General features: G+C 49.0%; 1 protein-coding gene across 1 annotated transcript in view; it reads right to left on the bottom strand.

Moving 5' to 3' along the window:
- Nucleotides 1-11,857, bottom strand: part of EPHB1 (EPH receptor B1) — a 411,740-nt gene that overhangs the window by 250,038 nt on the left and 149,845 nt on the right. The window contains exon 3 of the mRNA XM_003789410.2: nucleotides 10,586-11,267. Within this exon, the coding sequence (XP_003789458.1) occupies nucleotides 10,586-11,267 (682 nt within the window). The remainder of the gene's footprint in view (nucleotides 1-10,585; nucleotides 11,268-11,857) is intronic.

The following is an 11,857-nucleotide window of genomic DNA, read 5'->3' as shown; positions in this document are numbered from 1 at the left end:
TGTACAAAGCCCTATTATGAAACTAATTTATAGCTTTCATATGAAAGCTATAACCTAATTATAGCCTAAGAATATGGGGAGGGGGAGGGGGAGGAGGAGGGGAGGGAAGATAGGTGGAGGGAGGGTGATTGGAGGAATCACTTCTATGGTTTATCTTATAAGGGTACAAGTGAATCTTTCTAAGAGTAGAATATAATCATGTTAACCTGCATACATTTACTTTAAAAGAAAAGTACTAAGGAAGGAAGGAAGGGTGGGAGGGAGGGAGGGAGGGAAGGAAGGAAAGATGGATGGACGGACGGACAGGAGAAGGGATTAGAAGGGAGAAGAGGGGAGATGAAGGGAGGGAAAACAGAGACCGAGGCAAATAAGAGAGGTAAGGAGTCCATGGCCCAAAAGAAAGGGCTGCCACAGAGCAGAAGGATGAAACCTAAAGACATGCCCATAGCAACTGCTGCCCTGCAGCAGTCCAGACTGAGGCAGACCCACCCCTCCAACACACAGCAGAAGCAGGGCCTGGGCTGCAGCAGAGTGGGAAGGTGGGAAAGTGGGGAGATGTGTGCTCCCTAGTTGGGGGCAGACACATGGTAAGGGAAGTGGGTGAGGTTGAGTCCAGGCTGCTGGGGGACGGGTGGCAGGTGTGGTGAGATTGGGCTAGTACTGAATAAATGAAGAGGAGGCTGGTGATCTAGGAGGGGTAGCTGAGGCGGTGTCACCAGATTAAGCTGAGGCTGAAGACCCAAAGAAAATCTGAGAAAGTTAAAGCACACAATAGGGGGTGGTGGGACTGGGCCAAAGGGTAAGGGCTGAGAGATGCATGGGTCAGAGCAGGATCCCCACAACAGACCAGGGGCGGAGGGCGACAGGCAGGGAAAGTGAGGTAGGTGTGTTCCCCCCCAAACCAGGCACCAATGAATGGAGGGGTCCTCCTGCACCAAGCTCTTGTGCTTGTCCCATCTGCAGACATTTCACCTATCACAGTCTAGGAAGAGCCAACATAGGTGGGAGGCACATGTCAAAAAGTTCTGATACTAGAGCTGGGCAAAGAGTGAAGAGCACACACAGGCTGTGATGCAGGACGGGGGGCGGGGGGGGGTGGTACCCAGGAGAGTGAGGCCAGACCAGGAGGGAGCAGAGCCAACTGTCTGCAGCACCCAGATGCACCTAATGTCATGCTGCCTTCTGTCGCGAAGCTTCAGTTCAGCTCCTGAACGGAGCAATTTATGGAACTTTGCAAAGTTCAGCACCTCTCCTAGCAAGACAAATACAGATTGGAACTATAGCAGAATACCATTTTTCACCTATCAGGTTGGCAAAGATAAAAATGATTGATATTTTATTATCTTGATATGGGAAACAGTAACTCTCAGGCACTGCTGCTGGGAGCAAAAATTGGTAGAAAATACCTTTAGGGGGAGGACAGACTGGTAACATCTATCAAAATTAAAAATTTATATATTCTGATTCAGCAATTTTACTTCTGAGGATTTGCTGCATTCTTAAAAAAGTGCTTGCCACTAGAAAATCCTCAATAAATATTCAGTGAATAAATTAATTAATGAATTTGTCTCACAAATATTCTTACTCAGAAGCACAAAGGGGAATATACAAAGAGATGTGTTAAAACTTTGTTTAGAAAAACAAAATAACAGGAAACAGCACAAATGTATACATTACAAATGAAGGACCAATTAAATCAAGTATACCCATGCAATGAAATATTAGGAAGAGCGAGGCAGAACTACACGTAATACAGGTGAACTAGTATTAGCCTTCATTGTTAAGTGAGCAGGTGTGGGAGAACAACGTGCTCGATTCTCTGCAGCATGCCCTATGCAGGGGGTCAGACGTACACACACGAGGCTCTCACTGCAAGAGAATATTAGATTAGAAACTATTAGAGTGGGAGAGCCTAGTGGGAACCAGAGTGGGGGAAAACTTATTTTTCACATGTATTACCTGTTCAAAACATTCTTAATAACAACATAAAAGAAAAATTGGAGGGGTGGAGATTTTTATAAAAGTTCCACTCTAAGAAAGAAGGGTTCAGAGATGAACTGTCTACAAGTGGGCTGGGACCACTTTGGGAAAGCAAATTAAGTGTCACAGAGTACAGCCAACTCTCTGTCCTTAGGGGTTTTATGTGGCTGGATGGGGCTATCTCCACTGGGTTCTCCAGAGCATCAGAGTCGCTGTCGTCCCAGCAACCTCAAGCCACTGCAAGAACTTTCTAAGAGCTAAGAATGTGACAAGTTCTTAGAAATAACATTGCTGAATCTTAGTATATAAATATAAAGAGCCCCACACCAGTAGGTGCCCAAGTACCTAAAGAAAGAAAACACATGAGACTACCCAACCCACATGACCTCAAGAATAAAATCTAACTTAAATGAGGAATGGGAGGGCCAGAGCTGCAAGGAGATGGTCAGAGCAGGCCCCCAGGGCATATCCTGTGACTGACTCAGTCCGGATTCGGATGTGTACTGCTTCAAGGACCCCAGTGGGCTACTCCAGACAGAAGCCAGTGACAAGCCAGAAACAAAAAAGCCTGTTTCCCTGTCCAGTCCTTTTAATTAAGTAGAACCAACACTCACTGAAAAGCCTTGAATTTCTGTCCTGGGATTCTAAGAGGCTTCCGGAAGCTCTCTACTGCGCCTTTTTCTTCTCACCAGCCTCTCAAGGGGCCTGCTATAGCTGAGCTGACTTCCTCCTGACCTCCCTGGCCATGCATACACAGGGGGTGAGCCAAACACACCTGCAGCTTCAAACGCATCCTGCAGCAGGCAGAAGGTTAGATGCTATCTGCTACGTGGATGGCTTCCGGGACCCAAACTGATCCAGCCATCCCCTGCAATACTAAACCACATCTCCCCAGGATTGCCTCCTCTGCATCGTTAACTGGCCCTTGAAACAAATGTAGGGGGACTCAATTGTCATATGAGGTGACTGGTACTCAAGATCTTAGCTGAGTCTGCAAGGAGAGTGTAGCCAGGACACCTAAAGGCAGAGACGTTTCTCCTAGAGACAAGCAAGTTTGCCTCTCTCTCAGTGTCTCTGTCAAAGCCATGCTGGCTAAAGAAGACTTCCTCCCGGGTGGCCTGCAAGTGTTTGAGGTGTAAACCATTTGCAACAGCCGTAGAGTGACTCTCCCCAGTCCTCTTTGCCCTACTACACTGAGGAAGACCTGAGACCCTGCTCTTAGGACACTACCAACATGGTTTGTCAATGGCCAAAAGCAGTGAAAACAGAGCTCAGACTACCAGAGCTCCCTAAGCCCTGAAACAAAAGACTCTGATATAGGCAAGATTCAGTACAATTTTTCATCTTCGTGTTGCAAACCAAAAAATGGTGTTTTCTGCCTCCATGCAAGGCATTCTGTGCAATGTTTGTAATAAACTTTTGCAGATGGGACTGTCCAACCCTAAAGAGAGATGGGGACAGAAAGGGGAGGACAAGTCTGACAACAGTCCTGACTTAGCTGGGATTCAGGCCTCACAGGTTCACACTGGAGCCCTTGATGCAGATCAGAGAGCCACAGCCAGGCCTCCAGCCCACAGCCACACCTCCTCCCCTCTGCTGTTCTGTGTAAAGCCTCAGACCTTGTTCTTCCCCAGGGAACGTGGGGTCGCCCTCTGGGATAGTGCGAGCTATATGGATGGCTCACGAGCAGCTTAACACGTCAGGGCTCTCTGGAGAGATGGTACTGGTCCTAGAGAGGTTATTAGGAAGACAGTGACAGTTGACAGGGAGTCCCACATGGGTATGCAGTTTAGAAATGTGTGACCACAGAGGACAGCTCTGCAGAGCCACCAGACTCAGAAAAAGAAGAAACAAGGAACAACAGAAACACCAGAGACAGTTTTTGTGATGAACAGCTGGAGAAGTTTGATATTCCTAGAAACACTTGTTTAGTCTTTTAAGGATGGTCATTTTCAACAAGGTCCAATCTCAGAAGCAGAGGCAGACAGTGGCCTCACCAGACCTGAGTTCTTACCCCAGTGCTGACATTAACTAGCCATGGCTCTCTTGACTGCGCCCAGGAATGCTCCCTGGCTGCCCCTCACTGTGGACAAATGAGGTGCATAGCACAGATAGTGTCGGCACCCCCTACACCACCTACTTGGGCAGTGTCCAATAGGTCTTCATGGGAAAGTGAGGGTGAAAAAATGGCACGTCAGGGCATCCGCTGGACTCCAGGTGCAGTGATTTTTCTACTACCTTTATCACATCAGTAATAACCATATGGTGTCTCTGTCGTCATCTCTGATACCACATATGTATTAAGTTATGGGCAACCAAGTTCAGGGTAAAATGTGGACTCCCACCTTGGACAGTTCTCATGAATGGGATGTTACCAAATCATTACCAGTAGCTCTTGATGATCCTGGCCTGGGAGAGTCACGATTATTTGGTCAACACTGGTCAAATGTGAGTGCTTCTACCCCTATGTTTCAAAGAGAAAAGGAGTGAGGTAGAGCACTTGAGGATTTGGGGCCCAGAGCTGCCCCTGGCCATCCCCTGCTGCCTCTGGAGCTCAGCACGGTGGGGTCCCTGGGCAGAAGGGCATCCTTCCAGCTCTGTTTACTGTTGCTCATGCCTGTGTCACAGTCCATTACATCCAGCCAATTACATCTGATCCCTCTCTGGAGGCCAGTGGGCAGGGCCACCACAGGGAGCAGAGGAGCCCGAGAGGTTTCTAAATGAAGCAGCCTGTTGGGAAATCCTATTATAAAGCTCATCTTACAGGGCTGCAGTGTTAATGACCCTGGCGTCCTCTGGCCCCGAGCAGAGCTGCTCTCCCTGGGGTTTTAGGGGAGGCTGTCTGGGCTGTGGCTTTCTTCTCACTCACCAGCCAACTGCTGATGAGACAGGACGAGAAGGAGGGCTCATCAGTGCCCCCAGATGTGGCTAACGTCAGCGGCCTAATGGGGGGCTCAGAGCTGGGACAACAGCCCTAAGGGAGATGGAAGCAGGCCCTGAAAACCATTCTTTTCTAAGAGAAGCCAAATTAGACCCATTTTTCTCCACTTTCGAATCCTACAGATTCTTCATTTCAACTCCCCCAGGCTTATAAAGTGGCTCATCTCAGCTGCTCAAGTTGACAAAGGCATAGAAACTGGTGAAAGGTTCAAAATGTCCCTTGGGTTTCTAGGCATAAAGGAATTTACATGTAGGTGGAAAATTACCAAGGAAAAAGGTCCCCCCCTTGGAGAGGGAGGAGGAGTAGAGAAGTAGCCAGGAAGGAGAGGAGAACTTTCAGGAGAGGGCAGGCCAGGGTCTGGCAGGAGGAGGGCCCTGGAATGCTGCCCAGGGCAGTCAGTGCGATCACCTCACCAGCCCTGGCTCACAGAGGGACACCAAAAGGGGAGCCAGATGCATTGAGAACTTCTCTGTTCTTTTGTAGAGGTTGGGAAGGCCCTGCCAGAGTTGAAGTGGTCACAGCTGACCTGAGAGCCCCAGGAAAAGCGTCCTCAGTCCCAGCCCTGATTTTCAGGCTGAGCAGGGAATGGTTGTCCTGCAGGTTTGCTCCTGTGGCCACCACCAGCATGCTTGGTGTTCTGAGAACAGTACCAAGTGACCTGGCTTGTGCTAGCCAGCTACAGGGAAGGTTTCTCTTTTGTAATGCCTGGAGAGTCTGTCCTCATCTTTCTGTCTCTCTTCCCTTTTCAGAATGCTTTAGGGCCAACTATCAGCTGAGGTGTCATGGTGACACTCTGGGTTGCTCAGGGCTGCCCTTCATGGCCTTCCCTCAGCCCCAGCCTCTCAGCAAGGCTCTGCTATTTGCCTGCAGGTCTTGTGCTTGGTTCCTCCAGCCCTAGCTTGCTTCTGCAGTCTCCTCTCCCAGACTCCTTCATCTTCTTGGTCACTGAGGTCCACCTGTCTCAAATCTCACAAGCCCAACAAAACCTTAAGTGTCTACCTTGGGGCCCCTTTCTTCTAGACTCCAGCCACATGGATATAGTCCTGATTTGCAGCTCATACCTGGGGACCTTGGCTTTCAAAAACTCCACTCACCTGGGCCACATGCCAGACCTACCTGTCATAGTCTCAGAAGGAGGCAGCTGGGGATGTTACTTTATAACATCTTTCTAAGAGGGATCTCATGCCTGCCTAGGGGGCAATAATTGTTGGCTTGAAAACCTTTGTCCCTGTGTGTGCCTCCAGTTCACAAAGACCACCTGCCTAGACCACCTGACTCAAGGTAAGCCATGTGAGCCACGCCTCTTTGTTAACTGACCAGTTGACCTGTTGAGGGACAGTGGCTCACCCCTATGTGCTATTTTCACTGCTTGACAGTCATAGAGCTGGGCCAGGGCAGGTGTAAGAAGGTGATGGATGAGCTTTAAGGACTCCTGCTACTATGTTTCTGGATGAGGGAACCACATGCCACTTTCATTCAAATTCTCATTTCCTTAATAAGTGATTCAGAGCCTAAGGACAATGACACCTAACAATGCATAGCACTACACAGCTTATAAAATATTCTCACATCCATTATCTTACGTGATTTTCACATACCCTGAAAAATAGTAGACAGAAAGGATAGGATTATCAGTGGAAAGGGACTTACCTAAAATGACCTAGCAAGTTCACTGCAGAGCCTAAAACCAGTCCTCTCTAGGTTGAGTCTCTTTCACCTGGGCATATCCCCTACACCGCATCCCTATGACCGACACCATAGCGTGGTGTGTGCCCTCTGCAGTAGTGTGCTAAGGCCATCCTGGTGAAGAGCAGAGGCAAGAGAAGCAGCAGAGAGAGATTTGCAGTATGCATAGCACGGCCATTTTCTGAGTCTCCACCATGGCTAATGAGGAAGCTCCCTCTAGAAACTCCAAGGATTATGTTCCAGGAGGAAAAGCTGACCCCTTAAAGCAGGGGTCCTCAGACTTTTTAAACAGGGGGCCAGTTCACTGTCCCTCAGACCGTTGGAGAGCCAGACTGAGGGCCCTGGGAAGAGTCGGCTGCTAAGCAGGACAGGCAGCAGCAGCAAAAACACTCGGCTGGCTGGATAAACGTCCTAGGCCGGCCACATGTGGCTCTCGGGCCATAGTTTGAGGACGCCTGCCTTAAAGAGTGCTCAGAGGCAGAACAGATCCAAGTCCCATGAACACAGTATTGTAGCTAGTATCTAGCTGCCCAGAGGCTGTCACAGCAGTTGGGACCACCCTCAATGGACACTCACATGGGATACTGTAGTCCCCAAGCATCTTACAGACAGACAGGCAGCCCGCCCTGCCAGGCTCCTCCTAACAACTGTCAGTCCCAGCCCCACCATTTTCACTACAGTCTAAGCTCAGCCAATGTGTATATTAGGCTCCACAGCAGAGAGAAAGTTTGCCAAGTGCCACCTTGGCCTCCCTGGTACATGGGACCTGCACACAGAATTGGCTTAGCTGTCAACCTTGGCAGGGAAAGGTTTGGAGGAGGCATGGACTATGATTTCTCAGGAATCCACTATTCTATGGGCACAAAACTTAAAGTTGGGGGTAGATGGGCCATTTTCCTAGTAATCAGTAATTTCACAGACAAACACATGATGAGTCAGAGTCAGCAGGCCTGGGTGATTCTGCCTGATGGGTGCAGCCTGTGTGTGCAGAAAAGAAGAGTCAGAAAAAGGCCTTAGGCCAAGAAGCCCTCGAGAAAATGTACAAGCCATGTGCTGCACATCCTTCTGCTCTCCTCTGCTCGCCCCCATCTCTCCTCCTTGCAGCAGGAGCAGCTCTAGGCCAAGACCACTCTTCACAGGCTGGACTGCCTACATGGCCTCCAGATGCCCCTGCACAACCAGGAAACTGGTCACTATCACTCGGACAGGAGAGGGATTAGCTGAAGCAAAGTCAAAGTCAAGAGAATATGATTTCCTGCCCAGCATGAAAGCCTGTGCTTTTCGAAACACAACATGTAATCAGCAACAAAAAGGATATTCTTTCCACTACCCTGCAAAGTCCTAGTTTCATGTAACCGGAAAATAAAATGTATCAAATTGACACTACATGAGCATCACAGAACTATTCAGGCTCCCACAAGTGAGCCTCAGGGGTGTCAGTTCTCAGGGCTGTTGCAGAGAGTAGCTGCTGGGGGCATACCCCATTCTCCATGCTCTTGGCCTCGTGAGGATTGGCTGTGCTAAATAGGCCGCCCCGACACTACTGTGAATGTCTGTGATCCCCACCTGGCAGTACAGCATGAGCACCCAAAATGGGGAGAAAACCTTCCCATGAAAACACCATGAAGACCAGTCACAAGTTCCTCCACCATCATTGCCCACCCCCCCACCTAAGGGTGCAGAGGCCTCCCAAGATGACCATCTATGCCTGAGGGCTCCCTGACCTCCCTGGAGCAGCCGTACGTGAACTCTGGGCAAGGAGGTCTTGCTCAGCCAGCAGAACAAGGGCAAAGATTTCAGGGATGCCCCTCAAAGTTTCTGAGATGAGGAAAGGGCCTTCTCTGCCCTTCCAGTGCACTGAGCTCAAACAGGCTTCTGGGCCACAGGACCCTTGCTGCTCCCTGACTTGCCACTCTCCACTCCCAGAAGTGCCACCAAATTGTGAATGTCTGTGCCTCTGAAATGGCAAAGGGATGGTGCATGGGATCTTCATTTCCTCCACCCTCTAGTGCAGCAGTTCTCAACCTGTGGGTCAAGACCCACGGGAACTATATTAAAGGGCTGCGGCATTAGGAAGGTTTACGAAGCCAGATTCACCATAGCTCAAGATTAGGAATGTCTTCTAAAACTCAGGAGGGGGTTGGGGCTGGGAAGGGAGAATGGAAAGAAACAACTTGGATTTACATATTTGTCCCCACAGGCCCTCCCAGGACAGCCACAGGAGGTGACTGACTAGCAACATGGACAGCAGCACCCCTCAAAAGAGAAAAGTTCCAATTAGCCCGAAGAAATGAGAGCCTGTTCCCAGAGTCCCAATTAAATCAGAACCAATCAATGCTTACTCTGGTTCCTGCCGTTCTGCTCAGGATATAATGAGAAAAATGAGAGGGCGCAGCCAGCAAGTGTGGCGTGGCAGCCCTTTGAAGTCCAGAGAAATCACCCCGCCTGTGCGCTGAGGCCGACATGCCTGGCAATGGCTGCACCTGCACCTTTAAGAACTCAGCCTGGTGCTTTGGTCCCCACTCAGACTCTGACAAATGCCAAAGAGGGTGCCCCACCTCTCCCACCCAAAGGGACAAAGAGGAACACTGTGGGACCAGGCTGGGCTGATTTTAAAACTGCCTGTGTTGATTCATCACTGGATCCGGCTCTCTCCCCCCTCTGTTTCCACACCATCCATCACGGGTACCATGATCAAGAAATCCAATAAAGACACAAAGGCACAGCTCTCTGCTCTCAGCAGGCCTCAGAAAGGCTGTATGAGTGCTCCAGCCGAGGCAATTAGCTGAGTCCAAAGGATTGCAGAGCCTATGGATATTGCGGTCCTGTGCCCTCACCTGCAGGTGTCTGGAGAGCAAGGTAGGTAGAGTAGTAAATAGGTGTGAGCTGGTCTGGTGCATAGGCAGGGCCAGAATGACACCAGTGAACGCTGATGGCAAGAGGCTGACGATGGAGAAGAAGGAGGAGGTAATACAGCTCTCAAACCCCAAATGACTGAGGGCAACTCTAGTGATATGTAAGGGTTGAGGTGGTCATTTCTGAGGTCCATACGGGAAGCTTTCCTCTTAAACAATTCAGAACCTTTGAAGGTCACACGCAAAATTTAACACAGGAAAGTATTCTTCCCTTCCCAAGCCTGGATTTCCTCCATGTTCAGCTTCCACGCACTTAGGTGAAACATAAGCTGTGGGGCCTCCAGACCCTTCTGTCCACTCCCAGGGCAGACTGGCCTCTAGCCGGGTTAGCACACTCACTGCTGCATGTTGGACATGAGCTCTCATGGGTTGAGGAGGGCTAGTGAGAGCACACAGAATCCTGATGCCCCCAAACTGCAAGGTCTGCATCACTCTGTGTTGTTCAGAAGCAAAAGTTAATACCATACATGGTACAGTCCCACTCCCATTCCAACCACTTCATCTCCTTCCAGGGTCTGGCACTGAGCCCCTAAAGAAAGAAAGCCATGCCAGAGGGCTTTGAGTTAATGAGCTATATGGGTTCAGTACCAAACTGAGTGCTGTGGGAGCTGGACTGAAATAAACTAAAATATTTTCCAAATTCAGTCATTTCTCAATTACTCTTGAGCGAATTATCCATGGCAACTCAAATTCTCTATGCCCTTGAACTTGGGCATGTGTGTTTTTGTGTGCATATGAGAGAGGCAGAGAGAGAGATAGAAAAGAGAGGTGGGAGAGAGAGAAGAGAGGAACAAGAGACTCAAAACTATATAGAACCAACTTGTTATGAAGTTATTTTTGCTAGACTTTGCCCCATTTCTTCTTGCCAGCATAAATATGCACGATCTAGTTGAGCCCAACTGGAAAGCCCTCAGGCCTAGCACTGGGGTTGGTGGTTCTCCAGAGCTTCATAATTAGCCAGTAGGCTCTTTCTGTTCCTATATGACCCAGAGGCTAGAGACAGGACAGCCTTGCAGACCAGCCTGTTCCAGGTAGGCAGGAAGCAGAGACCCCCAGAGCTTACCCTTGCAGGCCACGCTGTTCTCAGGCTCATAGCCAGGTTTGCAGGTGCATCGTCCAATGGGTACCATCCATTCCCCATCCCCGTTGCAGTAGAGTTTAATAGGCACATCCACTTCCTCTGCATTGGGAATGCATGTGCCTCGAGCAATCACCAGAGATGTGCTCTCTGCCCCTGTCATGGTCTCTGGAAACACTGCAAAATTTTGCACAATGCTGGGACATTTTTTGAAGAAGACACGGACAGAAAGGAGAGACATGCAGGCTCCATAATCTTGGAAAGCGAGGTAAAAACCATTCCGAGTAAGAGGCCCAAAGCTCCTGACTTCCGTGTTGACCTTCATCAGCCTTCCTCCAAAGTCCACTTGGGAGAAGCTCTCATCTGCAGCAATGGTGTCTACTTTGAGGTAGGGGGCCTCAGACCAGAAGGCCGACTTCTTGGTGGCAATGACAGAGTCAGTCTCATAATAATACAAGTTGAAGGTCTCCTTGCAGGAACCTGGGACATTGGGAAGGCTGCTGCAGTCTCTCACAGTGAAGCGCATCTCTGTGTAGATGCGATGGGCTCCCCGCCGGTTGATGAAGGTGGTGAGCAGCCAGTTGTTTTGATTGGGCTCGAAGACATTGCACACCTGGTAGGTGCGGATGGTGTTTAGGTTTTCATCGTAGCCACTGACTTCTTCCCACTGGACCAAGAAGGTCACAGGTGCACACATGCAAAAACACAAAACAGAGAGTGAGAAGACAAAAAGAGGCATAGCAGAGGAAAATCCTGGGGCTAAAGGGGGCCTTAAGAGCTCACCAGAGCAGCTGCTTGCCTTGATAAATAAACACAACTAATCCCAACATGATTTTAAAGATCTCCTTATATGCTAACTTCACATTTCTCTGTAGCACATCCAAAAATATAATAGACTGCATTTGAGAAAGGCTTCTCTCATGTTATGACTATGGTTTATTACACCCCTGGAGGTAACATGTGTTTTCAGCATGTGTAGTGGCAAGGACTTTCTTCCTCACTTCTATAGCCTCTACTCTGTTCATTGCACGATGCCCCTCTCTTGGAAATCACCGTCTCTGAACCTAATTTGTTTATTGTGGTTAAAACTCCTTTGTACTTTATAAAAGCACATAGATTTAAAGCTTTTTGGAGTTTTTCAACAAGCTTAGATTTTCATTAAACTTCTGTTTTATGTTATTTAAAGAGTAAAGAAGGTTTCTTTATAGGGGAGAGACAATCGTGATTCACTTTAAAAGAGCATTCTAATTGACAGCA

The sequence above is a fragment of the Otolemur garnettii genome, unplaced genomic scaffold (genome assembly GCF_000181295.1).
Source record: "Otolemur garnettii isolate 467f Iridium unplaced genomic scaffold, OtoGar3 scaffold00032, whole genome shotgun sequence".
Lineage (NCBI taxonomy): Eukaryota > Metazoa > Chordata > Mammalia > Primates > Galagidae > Otolemur > Otolemur garnettii.
The sequence above is the reverse complement of the archived record's forward strand: the minus strand, read 5'-3'. Positions and strand labels throughout refer to the sequence as shown.